At 45.8% G+C, this 15409-nt stretch overlaps 5 protein-coding genes across 10 annotated transcripts; 2 read left to right on the forward strand and 3 right to left on the reverse strand.

Moving 5' to 3' along the window:
• Positions 1-88: 88 nt before the first annotated feature.
• On the forward strand, positions 89-5047 carry LOC108107807 (E3 ubiquitin-protein ligase SHPRH). The gene is made up of 10 exons (XM_017215537.2): positions 89-401; positions 457-1613; positions 1674-2389; positions 2453-3008; positions 3060-3240; positions 3305-3690; positions 3748-3863; positions 3921-4152; positions 4212-4372; positions 4427-5047. The coding sequence occupies exons 1-10, from the start codon at positions 245-247 to the stop codon at positions 4590-4592; spliced, it is 3828 nt and encodes a 1275-aa protein (XP_017071026.1). The 5' UTR covers positions 89-244; the 3' UTR covers positions 4593-5047.
• LOC108107809 (zinc finger protein 91) lies at positions 4799-7864 on the reverse strand. The gene is made up of 3 exons (XM_017215540.2): positions 6886-7864; positions 6212-6825; positions 4799-6155 (listed from the first exon to the last, which is right to left on the reverse strand). The coding sequence occupies exons 1-3, from the start codon at positions 7793-7795 to the stop codon at positions 5097-5099; spliced, it is 2583 nt and encodes an 860-aa protein (XP_017071029.2). The 5' UTR covers positions 7796-7864; the 3' UTR covers positions 4799-5096.
• A 327-nt stretch (positions 7865-8191) lies between these two features.
• LOC108108154 (zinc finger protein 778) lies at positions 8192-10936 on the reverse strand. The gene is made up of 2 exons (XM_017216087.2): positions 9957-10936; positions 8192-9898 (listed from the first exon to the last, which is right to left on the reverse strand). The coding sequence occupies exons 1-2, from the start codon at positions 10816-10818 to the stop codon at positions 8448-8450; spliced, it is 2313 nt and encodes a 770-aa protein (XP_017071576.1). The 5' UTR covers positions 10819-10936; the 3' UTR covers positions 8192-8447.
• Positions 10937-11065: 129 nt separating this feature from the next.
• LOC108108123 lies at positions 11066-11980 on the forward strand. Of its 5 annotated transcripts, none has more exons than XM_017216040.1 (3): positions 11066-11354; positions 11421-11712; positions 11775-11980. In XM_017216040.1, exons 2-3 carry the CDS (start codon positions 11467-11469, stop codon positions 11832-11834), a joined length of 306 nt encoding a protein of 101 aa, XP_017071529.1. In that variant the 5' UTR covers positions 11066-11354; positions 11421-11466; the 3' UTR covers positions 11835-11980. The 5 variants fall into 5 exon arrangements, with proteins under 5 accessions (XP_017071529.1, XP_017071528.1, XP_017071531.1 ...); XM_017216042.1 differs by having other exon boundaries at positions 11072-11365; XM_017216043.2 differs by having other exon boundaries at positions 11088-11108; positions 11211-11712.
• A 39-nt stretch (positions 11981-12019) lies between these two features.
• Positions 12020-15216, reverse strand: LOC108108122 (zinc finger protein 880). 2 transcript variants are annotated; one of them, XR_001772464.1, is made up of 3 exons: positions 14147-15216; positions 12354-14090; positions 12020-12238 (listed from the first exon to the last, which is right to left on the reverse strand). XR_001772464.1 is itself a non-coding variant. In XM_017216038.1 (2 exons), exons 1-2 carry the CDS (start codon positions 15084-15086, stop codon positions 12499-12501), a joined length of 2532 nt encoding a protein of 843 aa, XP_017071527.1. In that variant the 5' UTR covers positions 15087-15216; the 3' UTR covers positions 12021-12498. The 2 variants fall into 2 exon arrangements, 1 of the variants encoding a protein (XP_017071527.1); XM_017216038.1 differs by having other exon boundaries at positions 12021-14090.
• Between the last annotated feature and the right edge of the window lie 193 nt (positions 15217-15409).

The raw sequence follows: 15409 nt of genomic DNA on the forward strand, positions 1-15409 counted from the left end.
TAATTGTAAAAACAAAAACCAGTGAAGTACAATATCATAATATGGGATAAAATCAAAAATATGTAAATAATTATAATTTTTATTTTGCAATTCACTTATATGGTGCTGAAAACAATTAAAACATCCCCTAGAATTGACTAAATGTTAGCAGTAATGCCGCGATATTTAATCGGTTATCGTATTGGCGGTCATCGTTCATTTGCTTTTGTGAATTAAACAAAAATATTTTGATGCTCCCAGAAAGATGGAAGGAATTGTTCTGTGCGAAATTGCGGATGAAGTAGCTCCAGAATGTGTCAAAGACCCGGGCCCATTAGAGTTTCAATACGTCAAAAAGAGATGGGTGTTTAAAGAGTTTTTCATTGAATATAAGGACGTGCTTCTGAATTGCATTGAACAATGTACGTTGCGACTCGAAACTTATAAAATTGGATTAATACTATTTGATTTAAACAGGCCAGAAAGCTCGGACAAGGAAGCTAAAGTTCAAGCCAATCCAACAAGACACAGATAGTTGGTCCCTGGTGCTCTGCCATAACCAGACGCACGTTCGAGCACGCGTTGTGGAGATGGAAGTGGCAGCCAAATTACTACCCATAGTCTTCAAAAACTTCGAGGCCAGCCTGGAGTTCGAGGTGGCTCAGCAGGAGCAGGAGCATAAGCGGCCCCTCAAGACCTATGTGACCACCAAACTGTACGATGCCCTGTATGAAAAACATCGCCAAACACGGAATCCGGATCAGGATCTGCCTCTAAACCTTCCCGAAAGATTTCAATCCCGGCTTCGCAAGTATCAGGAGCGTACAGTGTCTTGGATGTTGGGACGGGAGCAGCACATCACCCAAGTACCAGCCAATTATACAGTTCTTCTTGCCGTAGATGGCAAGAATAGTGTCTTGAAGCACAACTACTGTCTGCAGTTTTACACATTCGATGACGAGCTTCCCAAGATCACCCTGCCTCCTGGAGGCATCCTGGCTGACGAAATGGGTCTTGGCAAGACCGTTGAGTTCCTTGCAATGCTGCTGATGAATCCCAGGCCGCAGGACTCTTTCAGGAACGATTACTGGCACCAACGGCTGGATGAGTTTGCTGAAGATGTGCCGTTAAAGCGGGCACGCATGCACAAAAAAGAGGTCGTGTTCTGCATTTGCACCCAGAAACGTGGCACCCTGGTGCAATGCAGCAAATGCCGTCGGTGGCAACACGAAAGATGTATGGGTTACATTCCAAAATCAACCATACCTCACCTGTGTCCCACCTGTTGGGTCGAGTTGGGAAAAGCCAGTGAAAGGTTGGTTGAGACCGGTGCCACCATCATTGTGTCTCCCAATCCCATCAAATTGCAGTGGTTCCAAGAGATACGAAAACACATATCGCCGGCCCTGAAAGTGTTGCTTTATCTTGGACTGAACTCGTCCCTTTGGGTTAGTCCTCTCGAGCTGGCCAATTATGATGTGGTACTCACGGACTATACAATACTGCGCAACGAAATATACCACACGACGGACTATAAGTCTGACCGCCAGATGCGCCACCAACAGGTGTACATGCGACCCTACTCTCCACTCCTTATGGTCAACTGGTGGCGTGTTTGCCTGGATGAGGCGCAGGTAATGTGGATACCCCTATCATACAAAAGCAACTGAATATTTCATATTTTTCCTTCTCAGATGGTCGAGAGCAACACTTCAGCGGCTGCTGAGATGGTAAGAATGCTGCCAGCGATCAATCGCTGGGCTGTCACTGGCACAATAGACGACCTGCCGCCCCTTTTGGAGTTCGTGGGCAGGTCAGAAATTTGTAGACCCACAGATGCATGGCAAACGGTGGACAAAGCTTTTCAGCTTAACTACAAGTGCGAACCGTTGCTAGAACTGCTAGAGCACAGCTTGTGGCGGACCTGCAAATCAAAGGTCGAGCATGAACTGGGCATCCCGCCGCAAACAGAGGTGGTTCACCGACTGGAGTTGAGCAACGTTGAATCGCTATATTACCGCGAGGAGCACCAAAAATGTCACGAACAATTCCTCTCAGCCGTGACCAAACACACACGCCACAATGCAGACAACAGCTTTTGCCTGGCATCTATCTCTCCACAATTGCTGCGGATCATCCTAAAGCCCTTCCTCCGCATCCGTCAAACCTGCTCAGTGCCCGTCGTGCTTAACAGCAATGTGTCTAGTGCCGACTATTTGAATCCACATGATCTTCTGATGCGTCTCAAGTCCAATAATGAAAATGAGTGCAAGACAGAGTTGCGAAGCTGGGCCTCTTCCTACAACGGCTTGGCGGCTATACACTTTATAAAAGAGGATTTTCCTCAGGCCATTAAGTATTACAAGCTATTGTTAAAACTGGCTGCGGAATATAACGAGCAGAATATATCGTAAGTTCCTTTTTTTTCTGTAAGACTATCTTTAAATTATAATTTCACTTTTTAATTATTCAGAGTCGACAGTGTACTGCAGATTCATGCCATCTACAACGTGCTGCAGGCTAGTGAATTAGCTAAAACTGCAGACAAGTTAACTGAATTGGAGCAGCACGACTATCAAGTTCAAATGAAGCGACTGGAGTGGAAGTATCTGCAGGATAATACTAACGTGCTAGAAAACGCACTTGGTTTATTTGAGGAGAAACTCAAGGAGGTTTATGAACTAGAAAAACAGTTCGATGGCAGCACTGTGGATCTGCTGGCAACGGTGGTGAACCATAAAACATCTCTTCACGATGCTGTTTGGAACAAAGTCCGGGATGATTTCTTCCGTCAAAACATCTCAGTGGAAAGGCTCGATAATGTGAACTCTATGGCAGGAATGCTTTATTTTGTAGATTTATGGCATAAGAAGCTACAAAAGTTAAAAACAAATTTACTTACTGAGTTTGAATACCTAAAGGGAGTTATGCAAGAAGCTTGTGGGGCTGTTAAAAAAGGAGAGCTCCTCTCACAGGATATAAACAATTTCATAGGAACCGTAACCGATTGTCATTTGGCAGAGATTTTGGTGAGTATTGTTTTGTATTTTAAAATTCTTATTATAATTTTTATTTTAAAGGAAGAAAATAAAGACAATGATAAGCCAGAAAAGCCAAAAAAACGACGTCATTGTCGTTTATGCAAAATTCGCGATTCATTGAATCAATTTGAGTGTCTTCTATTTGCCAAGAAGCTGGACGAGCAAGCAACGGCTACCGAGGGTCTGGAAATTCCCAGCATGGAAATAAGTCTCATCAAATGTAATTAAATGCAACAAAATATAGTTTAAGATTTTAAAGTAACCTATGTTTTTTTGGCACCCAGCTATCTTTTCCTTTCTGCGCTCCAAGCCAGAATTTAGTGAGTGGAAAGCGGAGTGCCAAAACAAACTGGATTTGCTCTTAAGCCTGCAGGAGCTGGTCAAGTTGCAAATCAAATACTGGATCGAGGTGGAGTACATGGTCAAGGCTTTTGATGAACTGGAAATGTGCAGGATGAGAATTCTCCTAACTGACGATCCCGAGGAGCAATCGAATTACAGAATCCTGCCTTGCCAGCTGGACGAGCAATTGGAGTTCAATCAGTATAATCTGCGCGAGTCGCAGCTAAACTTCACGCGTCTGTGTGGTAGGTTAAAGTACCTAAAGCATCTAAAAGAGGATACAGCGGACAAACCATGTCCCATCTGTCAGACGCAGGATGATGTGAGGGTAAGTGGCAGCATTTTAATCCAATTTTCATTCTGAAAATATTTATTTTTCTTTTAGTATGTAATGATGGTGTGTGGTCACTTTGTGTGCCAGTACTGCTTGGATAGCATGAGAAAAAAGTATTCCAGCGATTCCGTTATCAAGTGTCCACTTTGTCGGCAAGATTCTCCACAGTAAGATTTCTCCTTCCGCAATCTAAATCGCTGCTTATAAATGTACATTTCTTATAGACTATACTACTCAATACGTCCTGGGGCTCACAAAACCATAATTGGTGATTTTTCTACAAAAATTGCTAATATTGTGGAACTTGTGCTGAAAATAAAAGGGGAGAATGAACAAGAGAAGATACTAATCTTCTCTCAGTGGCAGGCGATTTTAGTTCAAATTGCCAGGGCCCTCAGTCTCAACTCCATCCATTTCCGCAATAAGTGCAGCAATAAGGACTTCGAAGATTTTAAGGTTTTATTCTGTTTTCAAATATGTCATTAAGAAATGCTAACAATTAAACCATCTGCTAGGATCCATTTAGCAATGTAACCTGCCTACTGATGCCCCTTTCTAAAGGCTCGAAAGGTTTAAATCTGATTGAAGCCACACATGTTTTCCTCGTGGAACCGATCCTTAATCCGGGCGACGAACGCCAGGCTATAGGTCGCATTCACCGCTTTGGACAGAATAAGTAAGTTCGTCTAATAAAATATAACTTTGCCAGTTCTCATTAGATTTTGCTTAGACCCACAAAGGTACATCGATTCATTGTGAATGGAACCATCGAGGAGAATATTCTCAGCCTAATTACTTCTGCCGATGATACAAAGACATTGTCAACGCATTGGGATCTTGAGAACATGACACTCGATAGTCTTAAGAAGCTTTTTATACTCAAGGAAAAAGAGTAGAATCTATTAGATTTAAATTTAATTAAGGTTATTTTTTGTACGTACCCTTGAAAAGGGTAGAAGATTTCGACTATAATTATAGTCGTTCTGTAAGTAGACCTAGATAAGATTAGAAAAATTAAATTATTTAAGAAGACAAATACTGAACCTGCCAACATAACAAAAACTTTTGTTTGATACTCGATAATGTTAATAAAACATTTCAGTTTGCTTTTTCAGTTAAATGTATAATTTCTTACGACTCGCAACCTCTCAATACAATCCTGTTTAATTATAAACTTAAATTAAATTCACTTAAGGGTATTATGTTTTCCTGATAAATGTACAGTATTATTTGTACTAGCATTAAGGACATTAGATGTAATCGTATGTAAACGTTTATTCCTAGCCTAATTTATATCCATCGTATGCACACTGTTCTCGTACATATTAAAAGGTATTGCTTTTCATAAAAACTCCACGATTGTTACATAATTTCTGAAAGCGTTTAACGCCAGTTAAATCTCAGACATGATCGATTTTTAAAGCGTCCAAACTAGTGCCATCGACATGCGCCTTCTGGGCGTAGTAGCCATCGTATGAGCTCTGAGCCTTGTCAATCTCCTGCTGATGCTGCAACCGTTCCAATTGCTCGTAGGCAGCCTCCTGGATCTTTCGTCGCTCTTCATCCGCATGTCGCTTAACTTCGTTCTCCTCGAACTGTTGCGCCTGAAGTTCCGCGGATGCAGCTGCTCGCTCCGCTGCTGCTTCCTGGTATTCATCGTAGGAGTGCAGGTTGCGATCGTTACTCTCCAGTTTGTGCAGCGAGGAAAGCTGCTCCTTTGCCGCCTCAGCAATCTCTCGTCGCTTCGCATCCGCCTGCCGTTTAGCCTCTCGTTTGCTTCGCTCTTGCTCTTCCAGCTCTTCGCGAGCGGCGTAAAACTTGGGTGAGATCACTGGTGGACGGTTTTCGTGGGTTCGCTGATGACGCTTCAGTGCCGTTTCCTGGCGGAAATGAGTGCCGCAGGTCTTGCACTCGAAAGGTTTCTCACCCGTGTGAATCCATTCGTGGTGTCTCAGAGTCTGGGCTTTCGCGAATCTCTTCGGGCAGAAGCGGCAAGCGAAGTCTTTTACCTTTTCGTGGATGATCTTGTAGTGCCGCTTCATGTTTCCGATATTGTTAAATCCCTGACCACATCCGGGGCAAATATGTTTGCCTTCCTTCTTGGTGAAGTTGACCTGTGGTGACCAAGAAGGCACTGAAACCGAGGGTATAGGATTCACAGAAGTACCAGCCAACTGGGCCAGGTCCACACGTTGAACACGTCGTGGATCTTTGGGTATGGTAGCCACTGATTCGGCGCACACTTTAAGCAATTCATCTGCTGCATTTTGGGATATGATCGGTACAATGGTTACTCCTTCAACTGGTGGTGGTGGAGGGTTGTCTAACTGTTCGCCAGGAGCCTCGCCCATTTCCACCTGCCGCTGACGATAGGTTTCTATGGCCCGAAGCACCCGCTTTTCGTGCGTTTTCAAGTGTTTCGTCAAACTCTTTGGGTAAAGAAACTTTTTCCCACAGACCTAAAATAAAAATGGTTGAAATCAGTTTATGTTTTGTAATATCTCCTTAGTCTTACCTTGCATTCGCACCGTTTCTCGCCGGTGTGCGTCATCTCATGGATCTTGCAGGCATGTGACTTTCCAAAGGTCTTTCCACAGTACTGGCACGCATAGTTCTTGATCTTTTCGTGCACGATCTTAATGTGATTGGCTAAACTCTGTTTGTTGTGGGAGGCGTGCTCGCAGATGTGGCATTTAAACTTCTTTTCCTGCGTATGCGTCAGGATGTGCGTGTTCCACTCCTGTCTTGTGGTTTTTCCCACTCCACAGTAAGGACACACATAATTCTTGATGCCCGCGTGCCTCATTAAATGATCCTTTAGAGCACTATTGATCACGAACCGCTTGCCACAGATATTGCAGGGGAAGGGTAGTTCCTTGCCATCGTGCTTATACATATGCTTCTTGAGAGCCATAGGGCAGCGGAAAACCTTCTCGCACTCGGTGCAGGGGGTAGTCCGTGGCGGCGCCGCCGCCTTTGTAATGCCATGCATCTTTTTCATGTGGAAGGTGAGCAGGCGAATCCGTGGGAATGTCTTGCCGCAGCCATCGACATTGCAAGAGTGAACCTCGGATAGCTCTGTATGGGCGTGGTCGATGTGGAGCCTCAATCCTCCTGCGGTGGTAAAACCTACAACCATAAATAAATTAGAAATCTCTTTTAACTAAGGAAATCCCTATTATTAAATACCTTTCCTGCAGGTCTCCACTTTGCACTGGAATGGCAGGAGATCGTTGTGGTGTTTCATGTGCTCTTCGTAGCGGATGGCTTTCTTGAACTTCTGGTGGCAGATGTGGCAGTCGATAATGCGGTGAAGGTGACGCTCGCCGGGAGGAATCCTCCTACGCCTGCTTTTCGACTTCTCCTCGTCCTCGTCTTCTTCACCAGAACCTGAAAGGTACTCTAGGTCTTCTTCCTTGATTTGGGGTCTCTTGGCTTTCGGTTTGGTCCGGGTGACCTCCCTTATTCGCTGGGCCAGGGGCACATCATCGTCACCGTCGCTGCTGTTGGGCTCAAAGTCCACATCTTGATCGTCGTTGCCGCTTTCCTCCGAGGAATCCGCGGTGAAGATGGTCATCAGATCGGCGGCATCCATTTCATCCTGCTTGACTTCTTTCTCTACCTGTTCGGCCTCTTTGTCCACGTGCTCCAGCATCTTGAAGACATCCTCTTCGTTCTCAATCAGCTCCATTTTGTGATCCAGCAGCGGATCGAAGTTGATCCGATCCTCCTCCTCCTGGCCTACCAACTCAGCCTCGTTTCCGGCCACATTTAGTACATCAAAAGTTTTGATCTGCAAGCTGGCAGTCGAGCAGAAGACATTTCTGGCCACCATATCCTGGAACTTCTGTACCGAGTCCACACACAGTTTCTGGAACTCGTGCATGTCGTCCAGCCGGTTGTAGCACGGCGTGCACAAGCTCTTTGGGAATCCATCCGACTGTTCCACTACTAGTGAAGTGCAGACACACAACTTCTTGGCCAACTCGGGGATTAGGAAAAGGTCGAAGGACCCCGGTCCGACGCCATCCTCTGGTAGGCGATTCAGACAAATGCGGCACACCGCGTGCACCGAGAACTGGGCGGCCTCCTCCTCCATGTTGCCAGTTCCAAAGGGAATCTGTTGGCCAAAACCACGGAATAGTAAGCCAAGAAAAACTACTTTACGCGTCAGACTAATCAAAACAAATACCAAAAAATACTCGCCCGCCAGTGATGCTAAATTTGGACAAACAAATATAGCCAAAAATTTAAAAAAGCTAGAAAATTACATTTGTCTAGTGGAATCAAATCTAATGAAAGGTTTCTGTCAATCAAAGGAGACAAAAAGCTCTAGAAATTTTCTAGTACCTAACCGAACATCTGTAATTAAAATCATGTATCGATCACGTACATATATAGTTAGAAAATTAGATAAAATCGAGTGGACTGCCGTCCACAACCCTTATCAGACTCTTAACGTTTACCAACACTCAGCTCAACTTGATAATTCAAATTTTGAATGCTTATTACTCTTTATTATATTTAAATCATTTTAAAATGAATACAATTAGTAAAGTACAAACTTAAGTTGCTGAGAGGGTAGGTTTTAACATAAAAAATTAAAAACAGATGTGCAAAGTGCCGAAAACTAGTTGGTAATTCTTATATACCTATAACTCATATGTCCTTCATAGAAACACATAATGAAAATGATCGGAAACGGATGCGGTTTTGCTTTGGTTGCAAGGTTTTCCGGTTGATACTGCTGCTCAAACATGGTCCAGTTTCAACGCATCCACCGAAGTACCTTCCGCCTCCGCCTTCTGCGCGTAGAAGCCATCGTACGTGTTTGTTTGTTTCTGGAGCTTGTTGAGTTGCTCGAAGGCCGCTTCCTGGATCTTTCGCAACTCCGCCTCCGCCTTGCGCTTGGCCTCATTCTCTTCGATCTGGTAGGCCAACAGCTCAGCGGTGGCCGCAGCTCGTTCCGCTGCCGGATCCTGGTACTGCTCGAAGTTCTTCGGCTGCTGGCGCTTCACTGTGGTAGTTTCTGCCTTGGGACCGGCTGGCTCCTTCGGCTTGCCAGGCGGACGGGGTGGCTTGTCGTGTACTTTCATGTGTGTTTTGAGCACTTGCTCCTGGCGGAAGTGCTTGCCGCACACCTTGCACTCGTACGGCTTTTCGCCGGTGTGAATGTATTCGTGGTGACGCAGATACTGCTTTTTCGCGAATCTCTTGGGGCAGAAGCGGCAGCAGAAGTCTTTTACCTTTTGGTGAACCACCTTGTAATGCAGTTTCATGTTGCTTACGTGGTTAAAGCCCTTGCCACAATCCGGACAGATGTGTTGACCCTCCTTTTTGGTGAAGTTCACTTGCGGGGACCACGAAGGCAGGTTAACCGATGGAATCGGATTTGCCACCGTTCCCGCCAGCTGAGCAATGTCCACACGTTCGACGCGACCTCGCAAATGCGGACTGGGCTTTGCTATTGTCGAGGAGCCACTGGCCCCGTCGCCCATTAAGGGATTCGCCCCTTGCGTCTTGGGCAGATCACGTTTCTCGTGTGTTTTCAAATGCTTGGTTAGGCCCTTCTCGAAGAGGAACACCTTGCCGCAGATCTTGCACTCGCAGCACTTTTCCCCGGTGTGACTCCGCTCATGGATCTTGCAGGCATGCGACTTTCCGAAGGTCTTTCCACAGTACTGGCAAGCGAAATCCTTTCGCTTTTCGTGAACCACCTTGACGTGGTTGGCTAAAGCCTGTTTGTTGTGGGAGGCGTGATCGCACTGCCGGCACTCATACTTCTTTTCCTTAGTGTGTGTGAGGATATGCTTGTTCCACTCCTGGCGAGTCGTCTTGCCTACTCCACAGTATGGACACACATGGTTCTTGATGCCTGCGTGACGGAGCAGATGATCGCGAAGCACACTATTGATCGGGAAACGCTTTCCACAAATCTCACAGGCGAAGGGGAGTTCCTCGCCTGTGTGTTTGTACATGTGCTTCTTGAGTGCGGTGGGGCAGCGAAAAACCTTCTCGCATTCCGTGCAAGGGAAGTCCCTCTGCGGGGTGTCCACCTTGTGTACTCGCTTCATGTGGAAGCTGAGCAGCACGGGCCGGGCGAAGGACTTGTTGCAGCCCTCGTAGGTGCACGGATGCATAGCCGATGTCTCCGTGTGAGCGTGCTCCACATGAACGCGTAGCCCATTGGCGGTGGTGAAGCCTAGAATCAAGACAAAAACTTGAATATCTCTTCTAACAGTTTTAATGTCAGATATTACCTTTCCGGCAGCTCTCGACGGTGCACTGGAAAGGCAGCAGGTCATTGTGATGCTTCATGTGCTCCTCGTAGCGGATGGCCTTCTTAAACTTTTGGTGACAGATATGGCAGTCAATCAGACGGTGACGATCCCGCTCTGTTGCCGGAATCCTCTTACGTTTGGGCTTCTCCTTTAGATTGCCATCGGAGTCTTCTGAGGAACTGGAATCTTCTGAATCCTCCTCTTCCTTCCGCTTGGCAGTCGCCTTCGACTTAGCCTTAGAACCACGGGCAGCACCACGGCGGCTACGCTGGGCAAGGGGAATGTCGTCGTCACTGCTGTTCAGCTGGAAGTCTGCATCTAGGTCGTTGTCATTACCGCTCTCGAAGGAGTCATCCTGAGATTCGTCGGCAAAGGGTTGCTCGAGCTCCATTTCTACCTCCTCGACCTCCTTTTCGACGGACTCCAGCATCTTAAAGACATCCTCCTCGTTCTCGATAATCTCGATCTTAGAGTTGAGCAGCGGATCAAAATGGACGTTGTCGTCCTCCTCGCCCGGAAGATCCGCGACAGCGCCACTGGTATCCAGGACATCAAAGTTAGCTTGGATGGTGAAGGCATTGCTAGCAACCATATCCTGGAACTTTTGCACCGCGTCGACGCACTGCTTTTGGAAGTCATGCAGGTCATTCAGCTTGGAGAAGCACAGGGTGCACAGATTCTTAGGGAAGCCATCCGCCTGTTCCACAGATAGGGAGGTGCACACGCACAGCTTTTTGGCCAGACCGGGCACCCTAAACAGATCGTAGGCCGCCGTGCTGTCTAGCGTGGACAGACAGGTGCGACACACCGTGTGGATGGAGTACGGGCTCCCCTCATTCATTTTGGACACTCAATTCGACGTTGGGCGATGCCAAAATCCGGAAAATTGCAGCAAACCGAAATGTTCTCTGTCGAGAAAAAAATCCAATACAACACACATTTGTGTGTACTCGCGTGTGCTTGTGTGTTCGTGTGTGTGTACACTCGTTAGCAATTCGGCTTATCGATTGCTGGGAAGTAGCGAGCAAACTCGCTGAATACTGCGCAGCTCTAGCATTCCCCCCACCCACTGTAAGTCGTTTTGTTTTGTTTTTCACATGCACACGCATTTGAAGCTACACAGTCGAGGCAGTAAAAATAGCACTTTTTAATATTTATCATCGTATTATATTTTAGTGGTTGGGTATAAACATAAATGAATAATTAAATCTTTTTCCCCCTTTATATATGAAGTTTTTAAACAATTTGAAAAAAAAAGCTGGTCAGCTAAAAGGAGTGAGATCCCATTGGAATTGTTTTCTTATTTGCTTTACAGGGAAACAACTTTTAAGGGTGAAAGTTTAAATAACTTTGCATTCTTTATTATTAAACAAGGTTGTAAGTATTAAGTATGTATGTTTGTTTTTATGAATCGTTACCATGGCAGTATAAATGATGAAGTAGTCTGTTTTTAAAAAATCTTGAAAACACTGCTACAATTTCTGAAAAAATGGAGCAACAAGAAAACGATTCCATAAAAGCCCTTGAAGCCGAAGCAAAAAGATTGGATACCGAACTGGCGTTACAAAAAGCTGGGATTGAAAATAATAGGCTCAAGCTGGAGGTCACAAGGTTTGAATCAATCTTGAAAAAACAGAAGGAGGTACTGCAAAACGCCGAGGATAACAGAAAAGAGGCTGAATTGGTTTTCTCAACGATATTGGGATTTTATGAAGACACAGAAAGTAACTTATCAGTTAAGTCATTATCTATGTCTTTTAAAGCTGAGTACTAAGCTTATATTATATATTTTTTTAGGAGTCGTCAAATCCAACTCAAAGTGAGGAACAAGATGAAGAACCAAGTGAAGATACTTAAAAATGTTCCCAAAAGTTCGAGAATTGTTTTTGATTTATATTAAAAAAAAGAGGTCTATCACATCTTTGAAATCTTCAGTTTGTAATTTCACATCTATGTTTCTTAAATTTTAAAGTTAAAATCAATTATAAATTCTTTTTAGAAAATGTTTATTAATCTAAATTTGAAGACGGGATGAAATATTTTATTTAACTTAAATACTAATAAATTTAATTAAAACTAAGTGAAGTTATTGTTCTTTTAAAATAAACTTTTTCTTTTAAAAATATTACAAATCACTGGTATATTGCAAATGGGGGTTTCTATTACCACAGAGTAAGAATACCTCCCTCTAAAAGGAAACTTCAAGGGCTTTATATATAATTTTTAATCCATTACTCTAAGTAAGCACGGGAGACATTACACTGAAAAACAAAATACATATATTGCATGTATGTATAAACGGATGTAAAAATAAAAAGTGTTCATATTGTAATACGCACTCGAATAATTAAGAGTGTCTATAATCTATAAACCTACAATCTGATCCAGTTAGAGAGCAATTCGAGGCATGCTTAAAAACTTTCCGGACAGTGACAGCTGCTGTAGAAGTGGTTACATATAGTATATATGTACGTCGCTAGTATATATATTTATACTCGTAAAGTAAAACCGATCCTGCAGCCTAGACATGGTCGATCTTTAGGGCGTCCAAACTGGTGCCCTCGGCTTGGGCCTTTTGCGCATAGTAGCCATCGTACGAGGTGGTGGCTTTCATAATTTCCTGCTGCTGCTGAAGTTTTGTTAGCTGTTCACATGCCGCCGCAGCAATCTTCTGCCGCTCGATGTCCGCCTTCCGCTTGGCCTCGTTCTCCTCCAGCTGGTGAGCCAGAAGTTCCGCTGTAGCCGCCGCCCGTTCAACAGCTGGATCCTGGTACTGGTCAAAGTTTCGCGGCTCAGCATCTGGCTCTAGCTTGCGGAACGTAATCTGAGTGGGCGCACTGCGCTCGGGAACGTGCCTTCTGTTTGGTTTCTCGTGCGTCTTGATGTGCTTCTTGAGCGCCGTCTCCTGGCGGAAGTGTTTGCCACAGATCTTGCACTCGAAAGGCTTCTCGCCGGTATGGATCCATTCGTGATGTCGCAGAATCTGGGCCTTGGAAAATCTTTTGGGGCAGAAGCGACAGGCAAAGTCCTTGACCTTCTCGTGAATGATTTTGTAGTGCAGCTTCATGTTTCCAATGTTATTAAAGCCGCGTCCACAACCCGGACAGATGTGTTGACCTTCTTTCTTCGTGAAGTTCACCTGTGGCGACCACGAGGGAACAGAGACGGAAGGTATTGGATTCACTGCTGTGCCCGCTAGCTGGGAAATATCTACGCGCTGGACCCGACGAGAATTCTTCGGCTTGGGAGGCACTGCAGCGGTCCCGCCGCCGCATGCCTTGAGCATGTCCTCACTGGGGATCTGATGGGGATCCATTTGGACCAAGCCATCGGCCTGCATTTGCATTGGCATTTGCCCTGGCATCTGACCGGGTATGTGACCCGGCATGGGAATGTTAAGCTGCTGGCGAAGGGGTTCTGCCGGCGGCAGGTCCCGTTTTTCGTGCGTTTTCAAATGCTTGGTAAGACTCTTCTCACAGAGGAAGATCTTGCCGCAAATCTTGCACTCGCAGCATTTCTCCCCGGTGTGACTTCTCTCGTGCACCTTGCAGGCGTGTGACTTGCCGAACGTCTTGCCGCAGTACTGGCATGCAAAGTCCTTCCGTTTCTCGTGGACAACTTTTACATGATTGGACAGAGCTTGTTTGTTGTGCGAGGCGTGGTCGCACTGCCGGCACTTAAACTTCTTTTCCTTGGTGTGCGTAAGGATGTGAGCATTCCACTCCTGGCGCGTCGTCTTGCCCACTCCGCAGTACGGGCAAACATGGTTTTTGATGCCAGCATGACGCATCAGGTGATCTCTTAAAGCACTGTTGATCACAAACCGCTTGCCGCAGATATTGCAAGGATAAGGCAACTCCTCGCCTGTGTGCTTGTACATGTGCTTTTTGAGCGCCGTGGGGCATCGGAAGACGGTGTCGCATTCTGGACAGGGGAAATCTCGAAGTGGGGCTGCCGCCTTTGTGATACCATGAACCTTCTTCATGTGGAAGGTAAGTAGGCGGACGCGAGGGAAGGTCTTGCCACAGCCCTCTGCGATGCAGGCATGAACTTCAGACAGCTCCGTGTGGGCGTGGTCAATGTGGATGCGCAGCCCATTGGCTGTGGTAAAACCTAAAAAGAAAGAAAGGATGAAGAACTGATATCCGAGTTTCAAGCGAAGAACACACCTTTCTTGCAGGTCTCAACCTTGCACTGGAAGGGTAGTAGGTCGTTGTGGTACTTCATGTGCTCTTCATAGCGGATGGCCTTCTTAAACTTCTGGTGGCAGATGTGGCAGTCGATGATGCGGTGCAGGTGGCGCTCCTCGATGGGAATCCGCTTTCTTTTGGGCTTGTCTCCCCGAGATGATTCGTCCTCGGAGTCATCCGAGTCGGACGATGAGCCACTTATGTCGTCCTCGTCTGGCGGAGGTGCTTTTATCTTTTTGGGTCGTCCTCTAGGCTTCGGTTTCGGTTTATTTTGGCTGGCCGACCGTGCTGTATGGGATCCAGAAGCAGGTCCCCGCATGCGCTGGGCCAGAGGAATGTCGTCATCACTACTATTTGGCTCGAAATCCAAATCGTTGTCATTGTCGTTACCACTTTCGATTGAGGACTCGTCGTCGAACATTTTGACGGAGACATCGCCCTGGTCATCGTCCTCCACCTTGGCTTCGTTCTCCGCCTCTTCGGCCTCTTTGTCGACATGTTCCAGCATTTTGAAGACATCCTCCTCGTTCTCAATAAGCTCCATCTTGTGGTTCAGTAGTGGATCATAGTTGACGTGGTCCTCCTCCTCGGCTTGGTAATCCTGTACCGCGACATTGGGATCCAAGACATCGAAACTGCTCTGGCAGGCGAAAACATTGCTGGCTACCAAATCCTGAAACTTTTGCACAGAATCAACACACTGCCTCTGGAAGTCGTGCAGGTCGTTCAGCTTGGTATAACACGAGGTGCACAGGTTTTTTGGAAAGCCGTCGTTCTGCTCCACGGACAGGGATGTGCAAAAACAGAGCTTCTTCGAGAGTCCTGGCACCAGATACAAATCGTAGGCGGCGTCGTTCTGCAGGTGGTTTAGACAGATCCTGCATAGGCTGTGGATCGAGTACTGCCTGCCCTCGTTCATCTTGCTTTCACTCGCAATCGGCACTGCAGATCGGGGCGGTTTTCTATATCTTTTTGCGTCTCTCTCCGATCAGTTAGCAATAAAATAATATTGACACAGAAAAAATTGTATACTCGTCGACTGGCAATCGGGCGAGTGGGCAATAAGCAAGTGGGGCTGCCAGCGAGATTCTCGACGAAGCCCAGTTTCTACTCGTTGTGCTTTCCAGGGCTGGACAATCGATACGTCGAAAGAAATTAACCCTCAAAAGGCTGTTTATAATTTACTTCATTATAATTCCAAGTAGTCAGGTATAAATTAGGTTATAAAATTTTAAACGTTTT

Source organism: Drosophila eugracilis, unplaced genomic scaffold (assembly GCF_018153835.1).
Source record: "Drosophila eugracilis isolate 14026-0451.02 unplaced genomic scaffold, ASM1815383v1 contig_2088, whole genome shotgun sequence".
In the NCBI taxonomy this organism is placed as follows: Eukaryota; Metazoa; Arthropoda; class Insecta; order Diptera; family Drosophilidae; genus Drosophila; species Drosophila eugracilis.